Here is a 26872-nt window from a genome sequence, read left to right as displayed (position 1 = left end):
TTAGTTTGCAATTTTTTCCAGTCTATATGAGGGTTTAATTTTTCTCAGTCTGTATGTGTGTTTATGTCTATGTATGTTTATGTCTATGTATGTTTATGTTTATGTGTGTGTATGTTTATATTTGTTTGTTTTTGTTTATGTTTGTTTATGCGTGTGTGTTTATGTGTATGTATGTTTATGTTTGTTTGTTTTTGTTTATGTTTGTTTATGCATGTTTATGTGTATGTGTGTTTATGTTTGTTTGTTTGTTTGTGTTTGTGTTTGTGTTCATGTATATTTATGTGTGTGTATGTTTATGTTTATAAATATAAACATACGTAAACATACACATATACATAAACATACATGAATATAAACATAAACACACATGCACATACACATAAACATAAACATACACATACATAAACATACACATACACATACACACTCATACACATACACATACATAAACACACATACACATACAAATACATTTTTAGTTCTCGCCTTAGGCCCCAAAATGTCTAAGGCCGCTCTTGAACTCACTTAGCAATAGGTAGCCAGTATAAAAATAAAGAAATGACCAAATAAGACAAAACCCAGAGACAAGCAGAGCTAAGTAATGAACAAGTCAAAGAAAACCCATCAATCAAAAACTCTTAATGGAAACAGGTTGGTTCATAAAAGCATCATATTTAAACTTTAAACCCAAAATCTTCTCCCTCCATTAACAGGGAAAAAAACACACACTTACCTAGTCGTAGTCGCAGCATCTTCACGGCATTGTCTCACTGGACTGGGCACGACCTCGTCTCAGCAGCACTCTCGCTTTCTCTCTCTGGGATTGTGCTCAGTTAGGGGTTCAAGTACCGAGTCAAGAGAAATTTAGCAAGCCTTTTTTTTGTTTCACTTTTGGGCTCAGAATTGGAGGCCCAATAACCCAAAAACTTAAACAAAACCATTCAATCTCATGCAATAGGTTCCCCTACATCGCACCAAAATTGGATTCGTATCTGATAACCCAATCTCAACCTAAAAGAAAAATACCCATTTCAAATCCAAATTTTTTTATTTAAAATGAAAACGGGTTGACCTGTGACTGAACCTTTTTTATTTTCTTAAGTTCGGTCAACCTGTCTAATTCGTTATCTGATCTGTTATATATATATATCTATATATATTAGCAGTTGCATGGGTATTTTGATTATTTTTTATATTTTAGGAGTATTTTAATGATTTTAGTGATTTCGATGGAATTTTGGATGTGCTAAGGGCAATTTGGTCATTTTGGATGTATAAGAGGTAGGCGTAAATGCACTTTTAGTTCCTATATTTTGACGTTTTTTCATTTTAGTCCCTACATTTTATTTTTTCCACTTTTAGTCTCTAAAACCAATTTACGCCCTTCATTTAAGTCCTTCAAGCTAACTTCCGTCACTAATCTAACAGAAACACTGACAGATAAATAAAATAATATTAAAAATTTACTGTAGCACCAACACATCAGCCTATAAATTTAAAAAATTAATTTATTAATTTTAACTGAATAAAAAAAATAAAAACATAATTAAAAAATCATGCTCAAATGCATCTTCATCTTTCTGAAAGCCCAGACCCATTCTTCTGGATCTTTGCCTAGAATAAAAACGCATGTTCTTCAACAACCCTCCACCACTACCCGTAGTGAAACCCACCCTCACCACCACAACAGCCATCTGCCACTGCCATGAACTTGACCCACAACAAAATTCCCTGCCACAATAGTTAACCCATATTGAAACCCACCCCTAACACCACGGCAACCCCCCACTACCACCACCACATCAGTCAAAAAACCAGCCACACCCACACCCACACTCATCAAAACCACCATCGCCATAGCCACCCAACACCGCCACACAATAAAACCCACAACCCAATCAAATGACCCAAAAACTCAAATCGGCGTTCAAGAAAGGAAAAGGTGGAGTCCAGAAGACTTTGCACGACTCATTTAAGAAGAAAGAGACTTCGATTCTAGTCCAAGTTTGGAAAGGCGTGGACGAGTTCGCCGAGTTGCAAGCTTGCATTGTGCCTAATGACTTGGCCCTTTCGCACTTCAGGTTCTCCCTCGACCAACGAAGAGCAGAGCAAGGGGCAGATGTTCAAGGTTTTAATAATGGATGCCATGGATTCTTGATCCAGAGAAAACGATGGGAGATATTTGAGTTTTTGGATTTGATGATTTTGTTTGGGTTTGAGAATTTTGGGGGTTTTGGTTTGTTTTTCCTGTGGGTATCTGACCCGATCTTTATCAACGATTCATTTTCTCTCTCTCACAATTCAACTAATCTAGATTTTTTGTATTTGTTTCCCAAGAAGATTTATGGGTTTGAAGGTTTTGTTGGGATCGGTTTGGTTGGGTTTATGGGTTTGGTTGTTTTATTGGAGATTTGGGTTTGGTTCATTGTTGGAGATTGATTTTGCAGGAGATTTGTATTTTTGTGATTGTTGGGTTTTGTTCTCATTTGAAGATTGCTATGTGTTTTGCATGTTTGGTTGCTTAGAAAATGCAAGAAGAGAGACAAAAATATTGATTTTTTAAATTTTTGGGCAAGGTTTGCTGGGAAGAAAATGAAGAACATGATTAATGTTGAAGAACACATGTTTTTATTCGGGGCATGGCTTAAGCATGATTTTTTAATTCTGTTTTTATTTTTTTATTCAGTTAAAATTAATAAATTAATTTTTTAAATTTATAGGCTGATATGTTGGTGCTACAGTAAATTTTTAATATTATTTTATTTATCTGTCAGTGTTCCCGTTAGATTAGTGACGGAAGTTAGCTTGAAGGACTTAAATGAAGGGCGTAAATTGGTTTTAGGGACTAAAAGTGGAAAAAATAAAATGTAGGGACTAAAATGGAAAAACGTAAAAATATAGGGACTAAAAGTGCATTTACGCCTAAGAGGTATTTTGGTATTTTTCATGGTTCTAGAGGTATTTTGGTCATTCTGTATGTTCTATGGGTATTTCATTATTTTGCTAACCATTATAACTTTTTGTGGCTTAGTTTTTCCATCCTATTATTTGCCTTTTGCACCTAATGTGTCATTTTAATCATTAGGAGTTCTAATGATGTTTGTAATTAGGTTCTTACTCATCTAATGATTTTAATGAAATTTTTATGCCTATTTTGTAAAATTTCTCCTTTATCCTTAAATTTTAGGTATAAAATTAATTGCAAAATGGGGTATCTATGTATATGACAGTGAAAGGGAGACTAGTTGGTAACACATTTTTGTTTTGTTAGTATTCATTGTGGAATGATTGTGTTGTTTCTTTGATGTTACAACATAATCTTGGGTATATCGTGTCTATGGAGGTTAAACATAGCTTTGGGATATTGGACTTGGTAGTGACTAGAAATGCATAATCTAAGTGGCAAGATGAGTCAGGGCATAACAAAACACTTTCAAGAAGTTGCTTTGGTGGTCATAACAAAATTTAGTATAGATCTTCCAAAATTTTCATGCAAAGTGTATCGTGGTCACATGCATATTTATTTGTATGATTAAAGTAAGAAACAATACAATAGATGCATGATTAGGCCATGCCCACTGTGAAAGTGTAGTAGATGTTAGAAATTATGATATGTACTACTTAAGAATCCATGCAATGTATAGCAAATTTCAATAAAATTAATATGATTTTATTACAATTGTGTTTTTATATGAAATTATTAATTATACAATCATGGTAATTATTAATAGATATTTGTTATGCTTGTGTTTATATATATATATATATATATATATGTGTGTGTGTAACTATCTATTCTATTGCCTAAAGAAAGAAAATATAAAATGACAAGATTCTTTTTGGATGTTTAAATATAAAATAGAATTTAGATTCAATTAAAAACATATATATATATATATATATAACTAGATATTGATATTGAAAACTATGAGGCATCAAAAACTTTTGTGGCAATATATTATGAGATTAACCACTTAGATTTATTAACTTAGTTCACAAATTATATTGAGTCAACCTTGATAACCATTTGTCTAAAAAAAACAACGTGGCAATTAGAAGTTTAAATATATAATAGATTTTAAATTAAAATGTAAAAACATATTAAAATACTGACGTGTAAAATTACAAGGCCTTAGAAGTTTATGTGGTAAAAAATTATGAGCTCAACCATATATAATTATTGCCTTAGACCAAAAATTATATGAGTTAACCATAATAATGTGGATGGTGTAAAATAGTTGGAAGATCTCGCAAACTAGTCAGCAACCCGTGTAATATACAAAAACGTTCAATAAAATATAATTTTATCTCAAAAATGATTTTCTCTCTTTTATTTTGTATATAAATATGAAACTTGATGGTAATGATAGTTATTAATAGATAGTTATTTTGATTGTGTTCATATATAAAAATGTAAATAGGAAAGCTAATAATTATGTTAGGTATTAATAGCCAATAGGTATTTATTATGATTTCATTTTTTATATGAAACTATTGAATACATAATTATGGTAATTATTAATAGATATTTATTATGATAGAAAATTATTAGGTACTCTTGGAGTACCATAAATACATAGTCTCCCCTCTCATATGAATGGTGGGTTCCATCATGAATGTGAGATGAGGGAGTACGCATTTATGGTATTCCGAGAGTACACAATAATACAATTTATATGAAATAAGGGTCATGTTAATGAGTGCCATTAGGGTAATCATAAATAAATAATTTTAGAAAGTTTTAACACCATTTTTATGGGAAATATAAAATGTTGTAAAAGAAATTAATTTCTTTACCATTTGTCCATAAAATGTTTCTAAAAATAGTTCTTAAATTAATGCCCTTATAGCATCTGTTAACTTTTCCCTATGAAATATCAAATATGAAATTTAATAATTATGGTTGTCATTAATAAGTATTTATTATGATTTTTTTTTATGAAACTATTTAATGTATAATTTTGGTAATTATTAATTGATATTTATTATGGTTTTAATATGAAATTTAATAATTATGGTTGTCATTAATAAGTATTTATTATGATTGTTTTATATGAAACTATTTAATGTATAATTTTGGTAATTATTAATTGATATTTATTATGGTTTTATTTGTATATGGAACTATCTATTATATTGATTAAAGAAAATATAATGCGGCAAGATTCTAATTAGGGGTATATTATTAACTTGTAAATTTACAATGCATCAAAGGTTTATGTGGCAAAATATTATGAAGCCAACTATTCAGGTTTTTTTTTTTTTTTTTTGGGTGGAGAAAGAAAGGTCTTCGGTTAATTATAATAGAATTTTTTCTTTCAGGAAAAAAAGAGTAAATTAATGGGTTTTAAGAGCATTTAAAATCACATCTATTGGTTTTTTTTTTTTTTTTTTTTTTTCTCTCTAACCTTCTCCTTTTCCATCTAACCAAATAGATCATTTGCCCTTTTGTATATAAATTCTTTTACCTTCAAATATCCACCACCAAAGCGAATTTATCCTTATGAAAGCAGAAAGAAAGCGTAAGAAGGCATATCTTCATAGAATGGCTGTCGTTTACATTTCTCCTGTCACTTTCCGTTGCTTTCTAGGGTTTCTTTTTATTGCTTTGCTTTCAGCTTCAGGTAAAATTCCTATTGTCACATTCTTTAGGAAAAGTTGCATATGTATCATAAACTTTTGGTAAAGCCCAAAAATTAGTAATAGAATGAGGAATGCAATACAAGAGAAAAACTAATTTGAAACTTTAAAAATTACATTTTAAACCTATATTTTAGTGGTGGTTCCTAATTAAAAGTCTTAGATTATGGATTTAATTTGAAACTTTAGAATTTATAGTGTTTAATTTGAAACCACCCTTGAACTATGTAGTTTAAAATATAATTTGCCCTAAATATTGATAAGTCTTTTGGCACTATAATAAGTAAAGACATGTGTTGAACTTATTAAAATATTATGGTAGGCCTTGAAGGAGTGTTGTTAGGGAACGTTTCCTAATTTCTAATAATTGTGTTTATGGAGAATTTTTGGAGTTGGAGTTTTTATTTGTGATTTTTATCTAAACTTTCTGTTGTATTTTTTTATATTGCCACTAACAAATTTATCAATCTTAGATCTTATTTGAGATTCAATTAACTTTTGTATTATTCCAACTCTTTTTTTTTTCTTTCGTTTAGTTTTTCATATCTAGGTTGATATTTTGTAGTAAGTTTTTTTTATTTATTTATTTATTTTAGTGTTAAGAGAGATGGAGTATGGTTTGCAGTATTTGGCTGTATATGATTTTAGGTGGTTAATATAGACAATTTACCATGTGGAAGAAGATTTACAAAAATTGAAGTCTCAAAATCTTTGAGAAAATCGATCATTAGGCCTAAAGAAAACCTTAGTTTGTCGATACCCCTCCTCAAGGCTCATGTTGCTAATGTTGTAATCTTTATTGTGTTAATGGTAGACCCAATAGCAGCACTATTTATTGAACCCGCCTGCATAACCATAGGTCGATGTTCATCACACTGCAATCAGAAGTGCATAAGCAAGGGATATCCTAAAGGGGGCGTATGTATGGGGTTTAAAATATCAGACTTGGCATGCTGCTGTAACAATCATAATGAAGAGCACCATTAGAAACAATAGCTCTTTGATTTTCCTTTAATTGGCATGGCATGCCTTTTGGTTGTAACCTTCAGTCCGAATAAGTTATTTGAATTTTCTTGAACAAACTGGCATTCAATCTTTTTTTGTGGGCTTTGCAATTGAATTTTATAGCAAAGATTTTTTTTTTTTTTTTTTTTTTTTTTTACCACCATATTATATATTTATTGAAGTACGAGCATACACATTTTTTAGCAAAGTTGCACTTTCGCTAACATTTTGAAGAAATACCTTATTTCTACCCAAACTTAATACCCTAATAATTCCATCATTATATAGCATGTTTTTGTTTTTTTAATAAATTAAATGATATAAAAGATAAAAACTACAACAAAAAGCACCATGGGACCTGACCATCTCAAACTTGATTAGAGAAAAACCCATCTAGCTAGGAATAGTTGAGATGGGGACAAACCCATGCGCTGAGTTACAAAACATTCCTAGCAGTAAGATTATTATGGGTGAAAGAGTAAGACAATCTAGAAAATAAAAACAAATCAGAATTAAACTGTAAGATAGCTAAAAAGAGGTTCTTGGAGACACCTCAAATTGCACATATTTATATCCAAGTTCTTTAGCTTTCTTCAGTGCTTAAATTGTTGCGTGAGCTTATTCAGCCAAAAAAAGAAACCCTGTGTGATAGCTGAATATGTGAGAATTTACACAGCACCCAACATATTCAGAGTTCCTTTTTAGAAAATAAAAATTTCAAGCTTTGTAGAATCAAACAATTTTCATAAAAATATTTTACAATAATTTTTTAAATAAAAAAATTAACATTACTTAAATAAATTTTTCACATGTACTAGATCCTTTTTGCATACAAAGGGTTTTAGGTAAGAGTGTGTATAGGTCGGGTTGGAGGGTTCTATCAATTAAAACCGACAAGGGTGGATTGAAAAATTTCCAAGCCAACCTAACCCATTATCACATTGGGTCGGTAGGTTATGCATACATGTTTATGTTTATATATATATATATATATATATATAAATCATCAATTATTTAAACACATTTTTTTATAAATCATTCTAATTCATATAATATGTTTAAATTATATTTCAAATTTTCAAACTCATCAAAACTAATCCTCAAAATATCAAAATCAATCAAACTATTAAAAAAAAAAATAAGGATAATAAAATATATTTATATACATGGTTGGTCAGGTTGGGTCAAATAGATAAAAAAAATTATCAGCTTGAACCCGGCTTGACCCAAGGCTAAAAGCAAAATTCAAATTCAACCTAATCCATCAACACTAAAACAAATACAAGGCATTAGATTGGGTTGGGTTAGTGGGTTTGATTCACACTCCTAATTTTAGGTCAATTAGTTTTAAGAGGTAAAATTAATTTCTTAAAAGAGATAATAAATTAAATAATTTTACTATAGTCCATAGTGGCATATATCAATTTTCAATTGAAACCTAAATTTAAAATAAATAAATGAAACTATTAACTTTTTAAATGCTTTCAGTTTATGCCCTCGCATAGATGGATAATAACTTCACGTAATTTGTTACTACAACTTATCTAACCACAAAAAAAATTAAAAAAAAAAATTCATGTTTGTATTTAAATACTACTACCAAGCAACATATAATTTTTTTTTTTTGAAAATACAAACCAAACAGACCAATGCCATTAACAATTTCATGTTTTTCTTGTTCTGTTATTGCCTAGAATAATACAAACGAATAGCATAGATGGATACTAAAACAGTTTTGTAAGTTGGAGATTTAAATGATAGAACTAAAAGTCTGAAACCTACTTTCAAATAGGATATTGTTGGAAATAGCACCACATGACTCAAATCAACAATAGTAAAAGTAATAAAATAAATATCAAGCACAAATAATGATTCAATGAATATTAAAATTGATGTGGTCTGGCAAATTGCTTACATCCATAGGTAGAAAAAATTTCACTATAAATATAAGGAGATACAACAGTGGCACAAAAACACTCTAAAAAAATCCAAATTCTAATTATACCCTAACCCTTTCTCACAAGACTTGCAAGACAAGGAACACATGACTTCCACTTTTGACGGGAAATGCTAACGAGTGCCTTTAGGGCACTGGTTAATAATCCAATTAAAGTAAGTTTTGATATCAATTTTATGGGAAATGAAAAAAGCTGTTAAAACATTAATTGTTTTTTTTCTTTTCCCATAAAAACTTTCTTTAACTGGATTCTTAACTAGTGCCCTAAGGACACTCGTTAGCGTGACCATTTGTAATATTATATTAACTTAATTAGCAAATTGCTGGATTTCCCTATATGAGTTGTATTATGTTAAATGGTATCTTTATATGTGATTCTTAAGGCCTTATGATATCTATGAGATTATGTGTTTGAAATTTCTTACTAGTATTTTGGGTCACTCTCAAGAGATTTCTCATTGTAATAACCTAGTGTGTATGGCGGGAGATTGCATACATTTGAGAGAATAGTCAAATATTAGAAAAGGTTTAAATACTCTCATTTGTATAAAAGAAAAATGAAAATACTCAATGAGTTTCCCTAAAGTATTTTCTGTCCAACAAGTGGTATCACGACAAAAATAAATCTTAAGCCTTTGTTTTTTTTTTTGGTATATGTGTGTGTGTGTATATATATATATATATATATATTTGTTTTGTTTTGGTTGTGGTTGCGAGGGTAGTGATGTTTGTTTTGGATTTTTTAATCTTGGGCATAATGTCATCCATGGCCATGGGGCACCCAAGTGAGAAACCGCCAACGTGAAATTAAGTTCGATGAAAAGGAAACAAAGGTGACTGCAATGTACGGAAACCAAAGCCCTAAGGTGACTCCTTTGTGTTTATTTATTTATTTATTTTTATATTTAAATTCTCTTCTTTTTATATGTAAAAAGTCAAAACTGAGTGTTATTAATTACTAGTCGCTAAACCATACGATGCATAAGATAGTTAAATAAAAATAAAAAGAATTTATTTTGCTTAAAGGTTTATGACTTGGCTTAAAAAAATGTATTACTTGAAAATGAATGAAAATAAATAATTTTTTTGTTCAATATAATGGTTTATAAAAATAGTTTTTCTTTCATATCATTGGCTCCACATAACACATTCCAGCGTGGGTTATTCTATGGTGATGATTTCACACAATACTCAACTACAATTAAATCTACTATCCATCACCAATTTAATCTATGTTATCTTGATAGTAGATCTACAAATTGCATTCTCATATCATCCATCATTTAGAAGGTAATTAGAGTAATGATTGTATATAATGTATATATTTTATTCTTTTACAATATAAAATTATTATGATAAATGATTAAAATAATTAAAATAAAATCTAAAGTTCTGGAAATTTTTTGAAATAGAATTTTAAATTTCTTAAAACTTAGTTAATAGAGTTTCTATTTTTCCTAAAAGTGAGCTATCATAATTAATGAGAATTTAACCATTTTTTGCAAAGAGAAGATAACTATGAGCCCAATTTTTGCCCAAATTTTATTTTATAGTATAGGATGTTACCGTTAGATCCATACCATGTGTAATACATTAGTCCATTATGATAGTTCCAAATAATATCCTAATACCTATCTATATGAGTTTTCTTTTTTAATGATGCCATAAATGATGGAGTTTAATAGAAGTCATTTAAGATCCAATGTATCCAATAATTTTTTTTTAAAAAATTTAATTTCAAAAGTCTTTTAATTGTAAATGTTTTTAATCATAAAATAGATTCTATCTAAACTCTAAAGGAAAGCATTTAGAATGATTACATCATTGATACCATATCATGATGGTTGCAAATAGCAATATTATTATTCATGATTAATAGATGAACAATGAAACTGTGAATTAACAATTTAACAATTCAAATACCAAGTTTAAACTACAACAACACATATACAGAAGACTCCAAATATTGGAACATACTTCTTCTGTTTTTATTTTTGTAGACTAAATTTTGAAAAAATTAAAATAATTATATATATATTTTTTATATGTATATATAATTTTCAAAATTTTGGGGGGCCACGGCCCCCCACCCTTGTACATAGCTTCGCCCCTGCGTACATTCTTGACAAATTAATGTTGTGGCTGCTAAGTTTTTCTTTTTGAAATACATTGACCTTGTTGCACATAACAACACACATATATATTGTGGTATTATTAAGTTGGCAAAATGGGTTTTTTTATATGAATTATATTCGGTTAAATGGTCTTTATATGTGCTTCTTAAAGCCTCATGATATTTATGAAATTCTGAATTCGAAACTTTTTAGTATTTTGGGGTTACTTTTAAGGAATTCTTCCTTATAATATAACTTAATATGTGTGAGATAAGAAAACTGTATACACTTAATGAAATAGTCAAATATTCGAAGAGATCTGAATATTCTTGTTAAAAGAAAAAAAAAAAACTCAATGAGTCTCTTTAAGATGTTCTCTCTCAACAAAGTAGTATCACAACAAAGATAAATCTTAAGCCTCTGTTTTATGTATTTTTTTTGTTTGTTTGTTTTGTTTTGGTTTTGGTTGCGAGAGGGTAGTGACGTTTGTTTTGGATTTTTTTTATCTTGGGCATAATATCATCCATGGCCATGGGCACCCACGTGAGAGCTCGCCAACGTGGAAGTTAGATGAAAAGAAAACAAAGGTGACTGCAATGTACGGAAACAGAAGCCTCCTTTGTGTTTATTTATTTATTTTTAGAAAAATGATATATTCACAACATTTTCATAATATTTTTACAACAAATTTTAAGTGGCAAGTTGTTATTAGTTGTTATTATTGGGGTAAAAAAATAATCTTAGTGTTAGATTCAAATTTAAATCAATAACAACTGACCACGGATGATTTATTGTGAAGATATTATAAAAATATTGTGAACATAATATCTCCCCTTTATTTTTATTTGTAAAAAAGTCAAAACTGAGTGCTTTGTTTTGAAAGGGATAATTTATTTATTAATATAGAGCAAATACATCAAGACTGTCATAAATTATAATCTATCAAAAAAAACTTTGAATTATGTTATTGGGTGTACGGGGTCATCAAGTAGAGAAGTACCAATAAAAGAAAGAAACGTGATTGAGGAGACAAGGTGGCATGGCAGCGTTGGAGAAGTCTGTCAGACATATCTTAGATGATGTGCATGTGAATCTATCTATCCGCTGCTGAGGTAAGGTTTGAGATAAAAAGACGGATTATTGAAACGGAAGAGCATTTTTATTGGTGGATAGAGAAACTAAAAAAGTTTTTAGTATAGAAAAAAAAAAAAGGTTAAAGTTGGTTACGTCAGACACGTAGCACTGCACTATGAATTCCGCCGCTTCACCAACAAATCCAGACAAACCATCCTAGACTATTTCTATTTCTATATTATTATTATTATATGGTATGCGTTAATGTGAATGCGAGTACTGTAGTCACCCGCACCAATTATTCTCTATCTAGATTAATTGCCTTGCATTATGGGGTATCGACTTTGAAGTGTGTGTTATTTTCTCATTTTAGTCTACGGTGGACAGCGTACAGTTCGTTATATAGGCTTTTTAATTAAGTCATTCAACAAAAAATTAACTTTTCTGACTTGCTCAATAATTATGATGGAGTTATGTTGAGATTCATTTGACATCTTAATAATAAAAAACATATAAATTTACCATAATAAATTAGTAGTGTAATGGGGCACGGGTTAATCGAAATTCATACATAAAAAGAAAATAAATTAAATTTTGTTTGAATATGATGTAAAACTCAAGTTTTACACTCTCTAATACCATAATAAATTAGTAGTATATCTTTATGTAATGCATAAGTTAAGTAAAAAAATTGATGTAACAATCTCTTATTGGATGCTGTAAAACTCATACATTTTATTTTTATCAAATTTGAACTCAAAAAGAAAAATAGTAAGTTTTAATTAGCTTAATTCATAAAGTTTCTTGGTAATGAATAAGAGATTTAACTTTCAAATCCAGTCTACATAAAAAATTAATTGATGTCTTAGTACATAGTTTCTTAGGCTTAGGTTCCTTAGGTAATATCAGTGCAAAAAATAACTGATCTAGACTTACCCATTTTGACGAAGTTATGTACAGATTCATTTGAAAATTTAATGATAAAAAAAATACAAAGTTATTGTAAATTTTAGAAGAAACTACGTTTTAAACCATATAGTTTATGAGATATTAGTTTCAAACAACTTAGATATCAAAGTTTCAAAATATAACAGATTAAATTGTATAGTTTGAAAAATACTAAATTAAAACTTACAGTTTTAAAAAGTAACAAATTCTCTATAAAAAAATCAAAAGTAACAAATTAAATTTTATACCGTTTAAGTGCAAGAAATTATGTTTGGTGTTTAATTTGTTATTATTGAAATTATGAGGTGTTTCCTTTTGAAATTTGGGGTTTAATTTCTTACTTTTGAAGCTACAATATTTAATTTGTTACACCTCCTAAATTATACAATTTAAAATATAGTTTCTTTAAATTTTATTACAAAAAGTTTACAAGCGAATTTATCAATAATATTATTAATTCGACTTATAATTATGTTAAGAGCCTTATAGTTTAATTGGCATCTCTAGTATTTTTACTGAGATTTATTCAAATTTCTCTTATTGCTGTAGCTATTAAATTATTATTTTTTAAAAATATATAATTATCAAATTTCATATTTAGAAAAAATAAAAGAAAAAAAATTATAAAACAATCCCGTGTATTGGAGGGTACCACTAATACTAATTTTTTCCTTGACGAATACCAACACTAGTAAGGATATATATTTGTTTCCTTATTATTTTTGAATTTATTTTGTTTATTGGATTATGACTATTTCTCCCCCACAAGTGACGGTATTTGGGTGGTGGTTTCATAATGGTTTAAGCTAGTGTGACAAAAACCTAGAGGTTGATCTCTCAATCCATTACACTATGGGTTCTTAGATTTTTTGAGGTAATTCATGAACAAAAAATAATCTGATAAAAAATAGAGACACCGCACTTTTTTTTCTTTAATTTATTCAATTAGACCTTCCATTGAAATAAACTTTTGATATGTTCACAGAGAATTGGAAGAACCTAACCAATTGCATACATTTTTACCGTATGCAGGATGTGCCAGCTATCTTCCTCTCTCTGAATGCCCATAATTAAAGACTGATGCACCGTTGATTGCACCATTCAGGAGGGAACGCATGGCTGGTGTCACAAAATCCGGAGTGAGGTTGAGAAAGTAGCGGCACGAAGTTTCATTTATTTTTTCTCTTTAATCTCTCTCTAAACCTCTCTCTGAAACTGTCTCTCTCTCTCTCTCTCTCTCTCTCTCTCACAGTTACTTAAGGCAGAGTGTTTTAAAAAAGGTTTAGAACCTATCCACAAGAAGGGTGTGAGACACTGGAACTTTCCGGAACAAACCAGAACACACATGGGGGTTGAGTTTTACAAAGGTTTTTAAGCATGTGTGTCCCAAAAATAGTCATTTTCATTGGTTAATTTGCCGGGTTTGATCTCAATCCCTGATATTTCTTGCTTTGTTATATTACTATTCTTTGTAAAAAAAATTATAGTATCTTAATTTTTTTATTTTTAGTGTTCTTGATTTTATGTTGGTATAGTAATAGTATAGAATTGTTAGATAGTTTATGTCTCTGATAACTATTATACGATTAAAAAAAATAATAAAGTTGTTGATTAGAGTAGAGTGGTCGCTTTCAATTGGGGTGTCATTATTGTTTATGTTATCTTTGTGTTGTTGTTGATAGATCCGGATGCTTTATGTTGCATCTCTCTTTGTTCTCTCTCTTGCTTCCTTAATCAGATACAATATAATCTCTCTTTCCTATCCTTACACAGAAAACCCTATCCTTCGCTTTCTCTCTCTAAAATATATCTGAGAACAACAGAACCCAAAAGGGTTTTCAAGCTTCAACCTTTTTTTTTGTTTATTTTTGTTTGATCATTCTTGGGTATTTTAGAGAGATGAAGAGTATGGGAGATCTGCATGCAGGGCTTAGAAATGAAGCAAACCCTATTAGTATTGTGTTTGATGATGGTGTGGAAGAAGAAGAGGCGTTAGATGTTGATGATAGACAGATCTGGCTTTCAGACGAGCAAGATCATCATATTCTTGCAGATGTCCACGACGCTTCTTCAATGTTTTACACTGACTTCCCTCCACTCCCTGATTTCCCTTGCATGTCATCTTCTTCATCATCCTCATCCACTCCATTACCACTTAAGGCCATGTCGTCTTCGTCTTCGGCCACTTCCTCGACCTCTTCGGCCGCTTCTTGGGCTGTTCTGAAGTCAGATGCAGAGGAAGACGTGGAGAAGAAAAATAATCACTGTCACCAACAATTTCAAGGCCAGCATGATCAAGTGGTTGATGATATTGCACCACCTCAAGCAGAGTTAATTTCCACAGCCTCTATGGAGATCCCTCAGCAGCCACTTGATAATCAAGGCCTTGAAGGTGTGGACTGTATGGATGTGATGGAGACTTTTGGGTACATGGATCTACTAGAAAGCAACGATTTCTTTGACCCATCATGTATTTTCCAAAATGAAAACAACCCATTAGAGGATTTTTGTTCGCAGGAGCAAATGTCACAAGAACAACATGCAATACAAGAACATGACCGGTTGATGATGTTTCAGAGCAACCACAACAACAACGAAGAGATCCGGCAGGAAGAGAATCAGGATCCAGATGACATGGCCTCGGTGTTCTTGGATTGGCTTAGAACAAACAAAGAGACTGTCTCTGCTGAAGATTTGAGGAGTGTGAAGATCAAGAAGTCCACCATAGAGTGTGCGGCAAAGCGCTTAGGTGGTGGAAAAGAAGCCATGAAACAGTTGTTGAAACTTGTACTGGAATGGGTTCAGACTAACCATCTTCAGAAAAGGCGCTTCAAAGACTTAGCACCAACACATTTTCCCAACCAATACCAAGACCCTTTCCAAAACCCTAATAATTCTGTCACACCTGAATCAAACCCAAACCCAAATCCTTGTTTCACCAACCAGTCCACATGGATCCCAGCTCAGCCGCCTTATGCTCCTGAGCCAACTGCTCCTCCGGCGGCTTATCCTTCAATGGTTGGGTATATGGGTACTGATCCGTACACAAATGGAGCTAGTTCTAATATCAATGTCAATAATAGTCAAGTTTACACAGCTCCAGCTTCAGCTCCACCAGAGTATCACATGCTGGACTCCTCACAGTCATGGCCATCCTCACAGTTCACTATGTCAGCGTCTCATTACAACACATTTCCAGACAATAATACTATTCACCAACCTCCGCAAACTTTTTCTGGGTATGGAAATCAATATCCATATCATCAATATTTTCAAGGGCAAGGCGAGAGTACTCTGGTGAGGTTAGGTTCTTTAGCCACTAAAGAAGCGAGGAAGAAGAGGATGGCGAGGCAAAGGCGGTTCTTGTCACACCATAGACACCATCACAATCAACATAACCAGCAAAATCAATGCAACCAGAACACAGATCCGCATGCAAATGCAAGGCTTGGGAATGACAATTGCACCACGGCCACTGTAGCTCAGACCATTCCGGCCAACTGGGTGTACTGGGCCTCTGGTGGTGGTGGTGGTGCAGCTTCAGCATCTCCGGTGATGCCGGCAGAGGCACCACTCGGACATCAAGCAGATCGGACTGCCATGCAAGTCCAGAATTTGCAAGGGAGAGTCGCATCAGATAGACGACCAGTGAGTGTTTTTTTAAGCTGGTGAAACATAAATTGTAACACTTAAAATGGGATAAAAGGTTTTTATTTATTTGAATATAGTTGAATGATTTTTTAGTTCTCTCAATAATGAATGGTGCATGTGTTGTGTTGTGGGTTTATTTGATTAATTATAGGGATGGAAACCTGAGAAGAACTTGAGGTTTCTTCTGCAGAAAGTGTTGAAGCAGAGCGATGTTGGTAATCTTGGAAGAATTGTGTTGCCAAAGGTGCGAACGTAATATAAATCTTTTATCTAATCTATCAATGTTGTGGAACTGTTCCATTAAGTAGATAAAAATAGTAGTTTTATTTCCTTTTATCATGTTTGATGTATATGTGATTTAAATATATGTGTTGTAATTTAATCTCTCTTTCTTTCTATCTTATGTATCAATGTTGTGGAACTGTTCCGTTAACTAGATGAAAATAATAGTTTTATGTTCTTTTATCATGTTTGATGTATCATATATGTGATTTAAATATATGTGTTGGAATTTATTTAGAAGGAAGCGGAGACTCATCTCCCAGAATTGGAGGCTAGAGATGGTATTTCTATTGCCATGGAAGACATAGGAACTTCCCGTGTATGGAACATGCGCTATAGGTATTCAATTACTAGTATTTTTTTTTTTAACTAATAGTCTAATAACAATCTTTTATTATCCGCCTAAAGTTAATTTCATCTTCATTTTTAGACAAGCAAAATAATCACTGGTTTGTTTCTTCCCTTTTGTTTTTCCACAATCATGGAGTCACAGGTATTGGCCAAACAATAAAAGCAGGATGTATCTGCTTGAAAACACAGGTACCCAAAATTGCAATACTTTTTCCTACTAAAGCTTTACTTCATTTTAGAATCCTAATCGACTTCTTTTGACAGGTGATTTTGTGAGGGCCAATGGACTCCAAGAAGGAGACTTTATAGTCATATACTCAGATGTCAAGTGTGGCAAATATGTATGCACGATCCAATATTCACATTTTTTTTTTTTTTTTGTGTGTGTGCTTAAATTTCATAATCTCTTAGATCTATATTTTGGTAATTGAAATCGAAATATTGTGAATTAAACCTGATAGATGATACGAGGAGTGAAAGTAAGGCAAGCAGGGCCAAAATCTGAGAGCAAAAGGGCAGGAAAGTCGCAAAGAAACCAGCATGCAACTTTAACGACTCCAGCCAGTGGTGTTAACAATGCGTTATCGTCACCCTTTACGTACCCACAAAAAACTGTAAAGTAAGTAAGCAAAAATATGCCACTTCTCTTGCATGCACAAGGGTGACGTGACAAATGGACGGCCAGGACTTTCTGGGGGTGGTTTGGTTGCACAGCCCCTTGATTTTCTGCAGCTAGCTAGCTGCCACTTTTGGTTTTTTTTTTTTTTTTTTTTAGTCAAAAAAGCTTACTACGATCGAGCAGATCACAACTGCCCAGAGTGTAATAAGGAGTTTGGCTTGGAGACCATGCGTTAAGGACGCTTTTACTGTTGTTGGCTGGCTCAGTCTGTGGTTTTTTAGATCCTCAATTATAATTAGGGTGTAACATTCCAATACTAGTGTAGTGTATGCTTTTTAGTGTATGTGTATGTTATTTATGTTGGGGTGTCCTTTCACTTCATCCAATTCACATTCTACTACACTTTTTCGTGGTTGCTATTATTATTATTCTTACTTTGTAAGGATAGACATTGTTGTAGTTTATGATGTTTATTTAATTATTCCACATCAATGTGATTCAAATTTTCACTGTGTAAGAAGTTAATTCTACCATGATATATTTAAATTTTTTTTTTTTTTTTTAGAGTGTTACAATTTATGGCGTCTATCCGCTCCTGATGATAATTTTTTTATTATTAGATTAAGACACCAGGCGGTTGGTGTTTGCGAGAATTGAATTTTGGATTTCTTATTTAATTATTAGAATTGAATTTTGGATTTCTTATTTAATTATTAGAAATTTTATTAGTTGAATTAATTGAAATTTACAAATGATATATTTTAATGAGTGATACAAGAAATATATTTTAATGAGTGATACAAGGGATGCTACAAATAATACTTTACAAATAAGACATTTTCAAACTAAGGTGTCACAATTTTAATTATTATTATTATTATTATTATTATTATGTAAATTGTATGGGTGATAGGCCTAGGAGTACATATTTATGAATATGTTGGGTCGGGGGCCCAATCCGAGGACATTAAGTAGTCCGAGGATGGGTAAACACCTTCCTAAGAATCTGTGTTGGTAAGTAAAGAGATGAGGTCTGATCATAACCATCTGAGAAGGTTGTCCGATGAGGAATACTTCCTTAGCTGAGCAAAGCTGAGGTCAGAATGTACGGTTTGAGACCAGGAGCAACGTTCCGGACGATTCCACTGATGAGGATAAGTATCCTGAAGGAATAGGACATAGGAAGGCTATGAAATATCTCAAGGGAAAGCTGCTACCATTGTATTAAATATTCTATAGCTAACTTTCTGGCTGCATTAATGTGGAGAAGACCCCTAAACAGTGCTGCCTTGGCTGCACCAATTCACAGAGGGCCTGAGTGGGTGTTCGATGGGACAAGCACTTAAGTGGTGGCTTAGATGATCAATAGGTGGAGGACCAAGATCGTCTAAAGAGAAATATATAATGTAAATGATCCTCCATGGAGAAGGGGAGAGAAGAAAAGAGAAAAACACTATAGCAATCAAGAATTGAACTTGTAACTAAACTTGAGAATCAATATATAAGAACTGATCTCCTCGGACTGCGCTGAGGACGAGTTCCTCTAGTTTAAACTTATCTATCTTCATTATCTTGTTATCAAAACCTACTTTACTTGTTGTTTGATTCATTAAACCCCAGTTTTCTAACCCAATCTCTACAAATTCATTGTATTGGGCTTTTTGGACCTAAGTCCATCCACCCTTTGGGCTAGGAATTCAAATCTGATCCTTATAATTATTATTATTATGTTTTTGAAATTTACTAATCATATTTATTACCACACACAAATAGTTTGTAAATTTTAATTAATTTATAAAATGTGTAATAGCTATTTGATATTGTTCTAGTCCCAAAGACACGATTGCACTTTTCAAAGGAGGAGTTTATGAAGCCAAATGTTTTACTTTGAATGGTCTAACCCACTAACAAAGTCAGGAATTTATTTTGGGCTTAAATTAAAATGTCATTTTTATTTATTATATATTTTTATATTGAATGTATTGTAAATAAAATATTTTACAAAACACAGAGAGAGAGAGAGAGAGAGAGAGAGAGAGAGAGAGAGAGAGAGAGAGAGAGAGAGAGAGAGAGAGAGAGAGAGAGAGAGAGAGAGAGAGAGAGAGAGAGAGAGAGAGAGAGAGAGAGAGAGAGAGAGAGATAAAAAACAAAAAATTTCCATTAAAACTCTAGTTAACTTTATTTTAGAGCTAAAGTTTTGAGCAATTTTCGTACTTAGAGATTCTAAGAAGTTCTTTAGAATGGAAGTTTACGCAGTAGAATGCAAATGTGTTTATGTTTTAATTATCATATTTTCTTTTGTAGAATGTAGCTATAATTATTAATTTGGACATAATTAAATTGTTTTAAGAGTTAATACTTAATCATTCTCATTAGTTAGATTGAATTTTTTTCTTTTGTTTTGTTTTTTTTTTTTTTTTTTTTTTTTTTTTTTTTTTTTTTTTTTTTTTTTTTTTTTGAGAAGGATGAATAATATTATCTTAAGACTTAAGATTAGCATGAATTTAATTAACTTAATACATGCAATGAAACAATAACATTATTTTTAATAAATCAAATATGAATGAGAGTTAATGATTTGGAAAAAGTTTGACTACAAATTTAGTTGTAACCAATGTCTTATTAAAAAAAATTAACATGGCTACATATTTTGAAAATATAACAGAACATCCATATCAAATTTTGTATTAATTGGATATTATTTATTATTTTATCCATAAATTTATTTTTATGCATAATTTTAGATAACAAAAAATTGAAATATAAAAAATTGGTTGATAATATAACTATTGATTTTTAATTTTTTGAAAATTTTGTATACTTGAAGGATAAAAAGAAAATGTAATCCAAATCCAACGGTGGATTTGTCAAAATTCACTTCTAATAAAAAGATATTGAGTGAGGTTATAGCTAAACTTTGTCCTAGAGATTATATATATTTAGTCTTAGAATAAAATGAGATCAATTAAAATATCTAGTAGATATATCATGGGTAAGGAGTTATAACCCATAAACTATTTTCAATATTCACAAATGTTTTCATTTCAAGTGGGACAAATTTTATCCAAAACATTGTCAAATTTGTAAATTCTGTAGAATCCCCTGCAACACTCGTACGTTCGAGTTTCGTACTAACTCTTAGGAAATATTGATGCAAAAGAAACATGAAAATCTTGTACGTCTTACATACATCTCTCATACGAACGAGATTCTCTAAAAGTTTTCTTTTTTCATTTCATTAGCACAGTTTCTTTCAATTTAGTTCCACTAAAGAGGAAGTAAAAATTCTCACATTAAAAAAAAAAAAGGGACTTCACGTCAAATTTTCATTACCAAAAAATATTATAAAAATTATTGTGGTTTAATAATCAAACAAAACATTTGACAATTGGGGCCACAATGAAATGTTATCCTTAGACAATATATGCACCCACACAAGATTTGCTTAGGTGATACTACAAATTTATCCCAAGGATACAACCAAGTTTATTACATTCTAAATACAACAATTTTAGAGAAGTCCCAGAGGATTTTTAGTGTTTCTTAGAAAGTTTTAAAAGAAGTACTAAAAGTGACAGTTAGAATCATTTATATATCCTGGGTAAAGAGTTATAACCATCCCAAAACTGTTTCCAATATTCACAAACGTTTTCATTTCAAGTGGGACAAATTTCGTCCCAAAAACTATCAAGTATGCAAATTTTGCATAATCTTGTGCAACAGTCTTACGTTCGGGTTTCGTAGAAACTCTTAGGATAATTTGATGCAAATGAAACTTGAAAATCTTGTAGGTCTTACATACAACACTCATTCGTACGAGATTCTCTATTTTTTTTTTTTTCACTTCATTGCCACAGTATTTGTCACTTTAGCTCTACTAAAGAGGATTTAACATTTCTCACATTAAAAAAATTGGGATTAGACATCACTTTTTCACTACTGACAAACATAATGAATATAATATAGTGATTCAGTAATCAAACAAAATGTTATAGAATTTGGAGCCACAACAAAATGCTATTCTTAGACAATATATGCCCCCACATAAGAGTTGATAACAGGTACTACGAATTTATCCCTAGAATACAACCAAGTTTGTTACGTTCTGAAAATAGCAATTTTGGAGATGGCCTGGAGGAGTTTTAGTGTTTCTTAGAATGTTTTGAAAGAAGAAGTTACTAAAACCATCATTTATATATCATGGGTAAAGTCTTATAACCATCCAAAAGCTGTTCCCAATATCCACAATAGTTTTAATTTCAAGTTGTATAACTTTTGGCCCAAAAACTGTTAAATTCGTAAATTCTGCATAATCTCTTCAACACTCATACGTTCAAGATTCATACAACTCTCAATTAATTTTGATGAAAAGAAACTTGATAATCTTGTACATCTTTTATACAACTCTTGCATGTCCGACATTATATAAACTTTGTTTTTTCACTACAAAAAAATATAATAAAAATAAATAGTGATTTAATAATCAAACAAAACATTTGAGACTTTGGAGCCACAATGAAACGCTATCCTTACACAATATGCGCACCCACACAAGAGTTGCTAAAATGTCACTTCAAATTTATCCATAGGATACAATCAAGTAGATATATTATTCGATAAACAAAGCTTAAAATCTGTCAAAGCAAAAGTCCCCTGGTAAAGATTGATAAGAAATAAAGCATATAGGGGATGCCAGGACTAGCGCTTTACAGCCCAGGACTTTCAACATCATACTAGACAATGACCCCTTAAACTATTACTCATTATTAAATTAATATCTACAAAAGCAATAATGGTCCCAACCAGAAGATTTAATTCTCTCCACTCTATTCTTTGTAATGCATATCTCCCTCTCTACTTGTTCGTGTGTTTGTGTTGTGGACTTAGTGCCTCTTCTAACTTGGAGAGTAATTGTCAATAATATACAATATAGACTCAAGATAGTATCTTAAACTCAATCTCAAAGTTTGAACACCACAATTTTAGCATACAATATAGACTCAAGATTTCCCATCTCGTTAAGAAAGAGGTCAAGGGCTAAAAAACATTTATTAAATGGCCAATATCTCTAGCTTTAATTCAAGTATTAAACTCTTGTTCACAGTATAGTAAAGCCTAAATATTCATTCATGTACTAAAGTATTAATCAAGAAATTGAAACACTAGCTTGTCATTCATATAAGCAAAAATGATGTGATTACATAAGTGGCACAACCTACTGCCAATTGATCAAGTTGGAACAATACATCATCTACATGTTCCAAACTTACGCTTAAAATAAGTCACTATCAAAACAAGGTTGAAATAAAATATCATCTACATATGCCAAACCTCAACCCATATATAATTTACTACCAAAATATAGTTATGACAAGACATCATCTCCTTGTGTCAAACTATTTACTCTAATTGTTGCCTTGCAAGGATTTGATCCTTGAGATTTTCAAAATAATTTCTTTCTTTGTCATTCATGCCACTTGTATCCATGGTCATTATTTTTCCCTCCTCCCTAATAGTTTCAAGATGAAGTCTTTCCTTTTCAATATCAGCTCTTTGCGCATCCACACGAACCCTATCCGCTTTGATGCAAAGAGCCTCTCTGTCTTATTCATGTGATTCCTAAAGATATTCCAATTTTTTTGCCAAATAATCATCAAAACCCTTATCACCATCTGTTCTCTTTCTCTTAGCCTTTTTAGCTTTTCTGCCAATTGGTCTCTCTACCTCCATTGTGTCATTATCATTATTACCAACTTGATCAATTGAACTAGGAGTTTGAGGGAGCCCTTTTGATCTTTCCTTAGGCATACTCCACTTTGGTTAGTTCTTCAACACAACCCAACAATGTTCAAATGCAAAAGCTGTTTTTTTGCCGATTGTTGGAGTTGGTGAAACTTTATATAGTTCCTTTGCATCTTTCAACTAGATTTAAAAATAATAATAAAAAAAATAATTAGTGTCTTGAAACTATTTAGAAATTAATATTGTGACACTATAAAGTTCAATTTATACCTTGTCCTCGTTAGTCCCACCACTTTTATTTCGGACTTCAATTTTAGCCTTGAATCCAGCAAACCTACTTGTCTCACTATTAATATTTCCTCATCACCTTTGGAGGGAGGAAGCAGAACGTGTGGTTCTGTAAGTATTGTTCTCGCAAAAGTATTGCCAAATTTTCTCCCAAAATTTTTCAACCTTTTGGTCAGTACCTTGCACAACATCCATGCTAATGTTAAGCCATGCAGAGACGAGGAGGTTGTCCTCATCTACACTAAAGTTGCCACCACGTTTTATTGGATTAGGGGTGACAATTTCAACTTCCGGACAAGACTCTTGGATGGGCATTGAAGTATTTTGAGACCCACTTGAAAATGGTGCAAGAAAATCACCATCATCCATTTGTGAGATATTAGCATATTGTGTTATCTCTTCTTGTGTACCCATCCCTTTTAAATAAGGAACTTAAAACAGTTAGTGTATGAAGTCAATTAGAGCCAACTCACAAAGTCTAAGAGTTCAAGTATTTGTGGTAAGTGATTACTATAATTAGAAATACAAACTTAACCAAATCTACAAGAGTTCAAAGCCTTCACATATTATAACTCAAAATATACTCTCTGCAAAAATATACTCTCCGCAAACACAGCCCATACAGCAGCAAATATAACTCAAAATATACTCTCTACAAACATAGCCCATACATGGCCAACATGTACAAATAGAAATCATATAAAACCATAGAGTTGAACACAACAAAAACCACTGATAGAATCTTTGTATACAACATATTAATTTGTTGAAGAAAAAATCAGTAAACAAGAACACCGATTATCTAATAAAATTGGGATTTTGATAAAATTGGGATTTTGGTAATTGAAGTTGAACCTGAGCAAACTTTCTGAAGATGCTAATCCGACAGCGAGCGAAAACCCCTCGTGATGAAGCTGAATCCCACCTCTGCAAACATCAACAGCAATTCTTAGATCAAAATCCAAATACAAACACAAGCTGAATCCCCCTTTTTCTTGCAAAAAGAGAAAAGAAACACAAACACAAAAACTCGAACATGGATCAAAACCCACTTAGTAAATTGCTTTGATTTTGATTTTGATTTGATTTGAGAGACCGACAGAGCTTCATTTGAGATTTTGCAAAAAAAATCTTAATCCAAACCCACAAACCCTTGAGAACCCTTGAGAATCTCGGTTTGAAGAGAGAGAGGTGGAGTGAAAAGGTAAATGGGTATCTATAGTGTTGGGTTTATGAGATGAGTGAATTGGTAAAATGGATTTGGAGATGGGTGAGGGTGAATCGGCATTCGGCAGAGGCTTGGTGATTCGGAGAGAAAAGCGAGGCTTGGTGATGGGTGAGGGTGATGGAGTGAAAAGTTAAATGGGTATCTAGAGTGTTGGGTTTATGAGATGAGTGAATTGGTAAAACGGATTTGGAGATGGGTGAGGGTGAATCGGCATTCGGCAAAGGCTTGGTGATTCGGACAGCAGCTTGGTGATCGGAGAGAAAGAGAGAAGCTGGATGGCGCAAGAGAAAGAGAAGCTTGATGGTGCGAGAGAGAAAGAGGGGATGAGAGTCTGGTACTGTAGCAAGAGAGAGAGGGGATTAAAATACACTAAATTTTTTTGGCATAGTGCTACAATACCATCTCACATATGAGATAGTACTGTAGCGCTATGCCAAAAAAATTTGACCTATGATGGTTTTAGCCATCCAGTTGCTGGCATATTTTGGGCCTGTATGCCAAATGTGCTTTACATTTGGCATATGACAGGCCCATTGCTGATGCTCTAAGTGAGCAAATTATGTCATTTTATGTGGTAGTAGTATTACTTCAATTTTTATCACGGGTAATAATAAGAATGCTTGCATTATGGGCTTACATGTCTTTTGAATGTGAATGTGTTAGTACGGTGAAGAAAATGATGGCTTGGCATAGGCCATGGTAGATATAAACAGAATTTATACTTATCATAATATTTAGAGTAACGTTAGATGCTCATTAAGAAACTATTTTATGTCTCACTAATGTACTTTATGTCAAATTTTTGATCAATTTTATTGAGTGGTGTAACATTGCTTAAAATTGCACTAGGTGCAATTTTAAGCAACGTTACACCAACCAATAGTTTTTAAATAGATGCAAATTTAAATCTACCGTTAGATTACATTATTTTCTTATATTCTCCATGCTTGCAAAATTTCAAGGTGATTAAAGATCAATAGTCATGTCATCAATTAATTGTTTAAATTCAAGTTATTGTAGTTTGAAATAATGCATAAAAGATTAATTTATGAACCGAATGGTAAATTACATCTGATTGACATGAAATTTGGTATGTATGTTAAGAAAATATTGAATATGTAATTCAACGGTTGAATTTTTAAAATATAAATTCAATAATAAGTTATTGAGTGATGTAATATTGTTTAATATATATATATATATATATATATATATATAAGAAAGTAGAAAGAGCTATAGAAGGACGTGGTATTCCGAAACGAATCTCTATCAATCTCTAAAGCGGTAGCACCTGTGCTGGAAATTTTTGAAGCTGGGCTCGCTTCATCGGCCTCTGCTCCTGTAGGGTGTAGATGATGAAATGAAAGCTTGGTTAATGGGTCATTGGGGCTGGTTGACAAAAAGCTAGAGCTTGTCTTTCCTTCATGTTCTACGCCGCTATAACATTACTATCACGGATGAAGTAAGACCCCAATGCCGGTCGCAGTTCCAATTCTACTATGATTGTTTTCTTCTTAAGGCGTTAAGCCCCATATATATATATATGGAGTGCATAAGTTGAACATTTTATGCTGTTGATGAGCCTAAAATTGTTCAAGTTATATGTTTTCATACATACCACTACAATATTAAAATTGCATTTGTCAAAGTTTATATTACAATAATATTTTTTACTAATTCAGCTGTGTATTTATAAATTTGATGAAGCTTATTTGGTAATAGGAACGGGTTTAATAATTAATATATAGATTCCACCCAAAACCTGCAGTCTACCTTAGTGTACGGTCTTAAAAAGAAAAGATCAACCAGAATTGACTAATAAATCACGTCTGTTGTTAATTTTAATCTAATTAAATGTAAGAATGTTATGACCAAAGTCAGAATTTTGCTGATTCTGATTATTAAAGCATTTCTCTTTTACATAAAGAAACCAGATTGGTGAAACTAAACTGATTTAGAAACAAAAAATTTAA

At 31.7% G+C, this 26872-nt stretch overlaps 1 protein-coding gene across 2 annotated transcripts; it reads left to right on the top strand.

Moving 5' to 3' along the window:
• Positions 1-13964: 13964 nt before the first annotated feature.
• On the top strand, positions 13965-18052 carry LOC115960840 (B3 domain-containing transcription factor ABI3). Of its 2 annotated transcripts, none has more exons than XM_031079834.1 (6): positions 13965-16386; positions 16541-16633; positions 16910-17010; positions 17165-17211; positions 17287-17363; positions 17484-18052. In XM_031079834.1, exons 1-6 carry the CDS (start codon positions 14638-14640, stop codon positions 17643-17645), a joined length of 2229 nt encoding a protein of 742 aa, XP_030935694.1. In that variant the 5' UTR covers positions 13965-14637; the 3' UTR covers positions 17646-18052. The 2 variants fall into 2 exon arrangements, with proteins under 2 accessions (XP_030935694.1, XP_030935693.1); XM_031079833.1 differs by having other exon boundaries at positions 17159-17211.
• Positions 18053-26872: the final 8820 nt, after the last annotated feature.

Source organism: Quercus lobata, chromosome 9 (genome assembly GCF_001633185.2).
Source record: "Quercus lobata isolate SW786 chromosome 9, ValleyOak3.0 Primary Assembly, whole genome shotgun sequence".
NCBI lineage: Eukaryota > Viridiplantae > Streptophyta > Magnoliopsida > Fagales > Fagaceae > Quercus > Quercus lobata.
The sequence above is the reverse complement of the archived record's forward strand: the minus strand, read 5'-3'. Positions and strand labels throughout refer to the sequence as shown.

Excerpts from the sequence above, each read along its gene's own strand:
- LOC115960840 (XM_031079833.1), top strand. The coding sequence starts at position 14,638 with ATGAAGAGTATGGGAGATCTGCATGCAGGGCTTAGAAATGAAGCAAAC. Across the intron at positions 16,387-16,540 it reads TCGCATCAGATAGACGACCA|GGATGGAAACCTGAGAAGAA; the intron begins GTGAGTGTTTTT and ends GATTAATTATAG. Across the intron at positions 17,212-17,286 it reads GTATCTGCTTGAAAACACAG|GTGATTTTGTGAGGGCCAAT; the intron begins GTACCCAAAATT and ends TTCTTTTGACAG.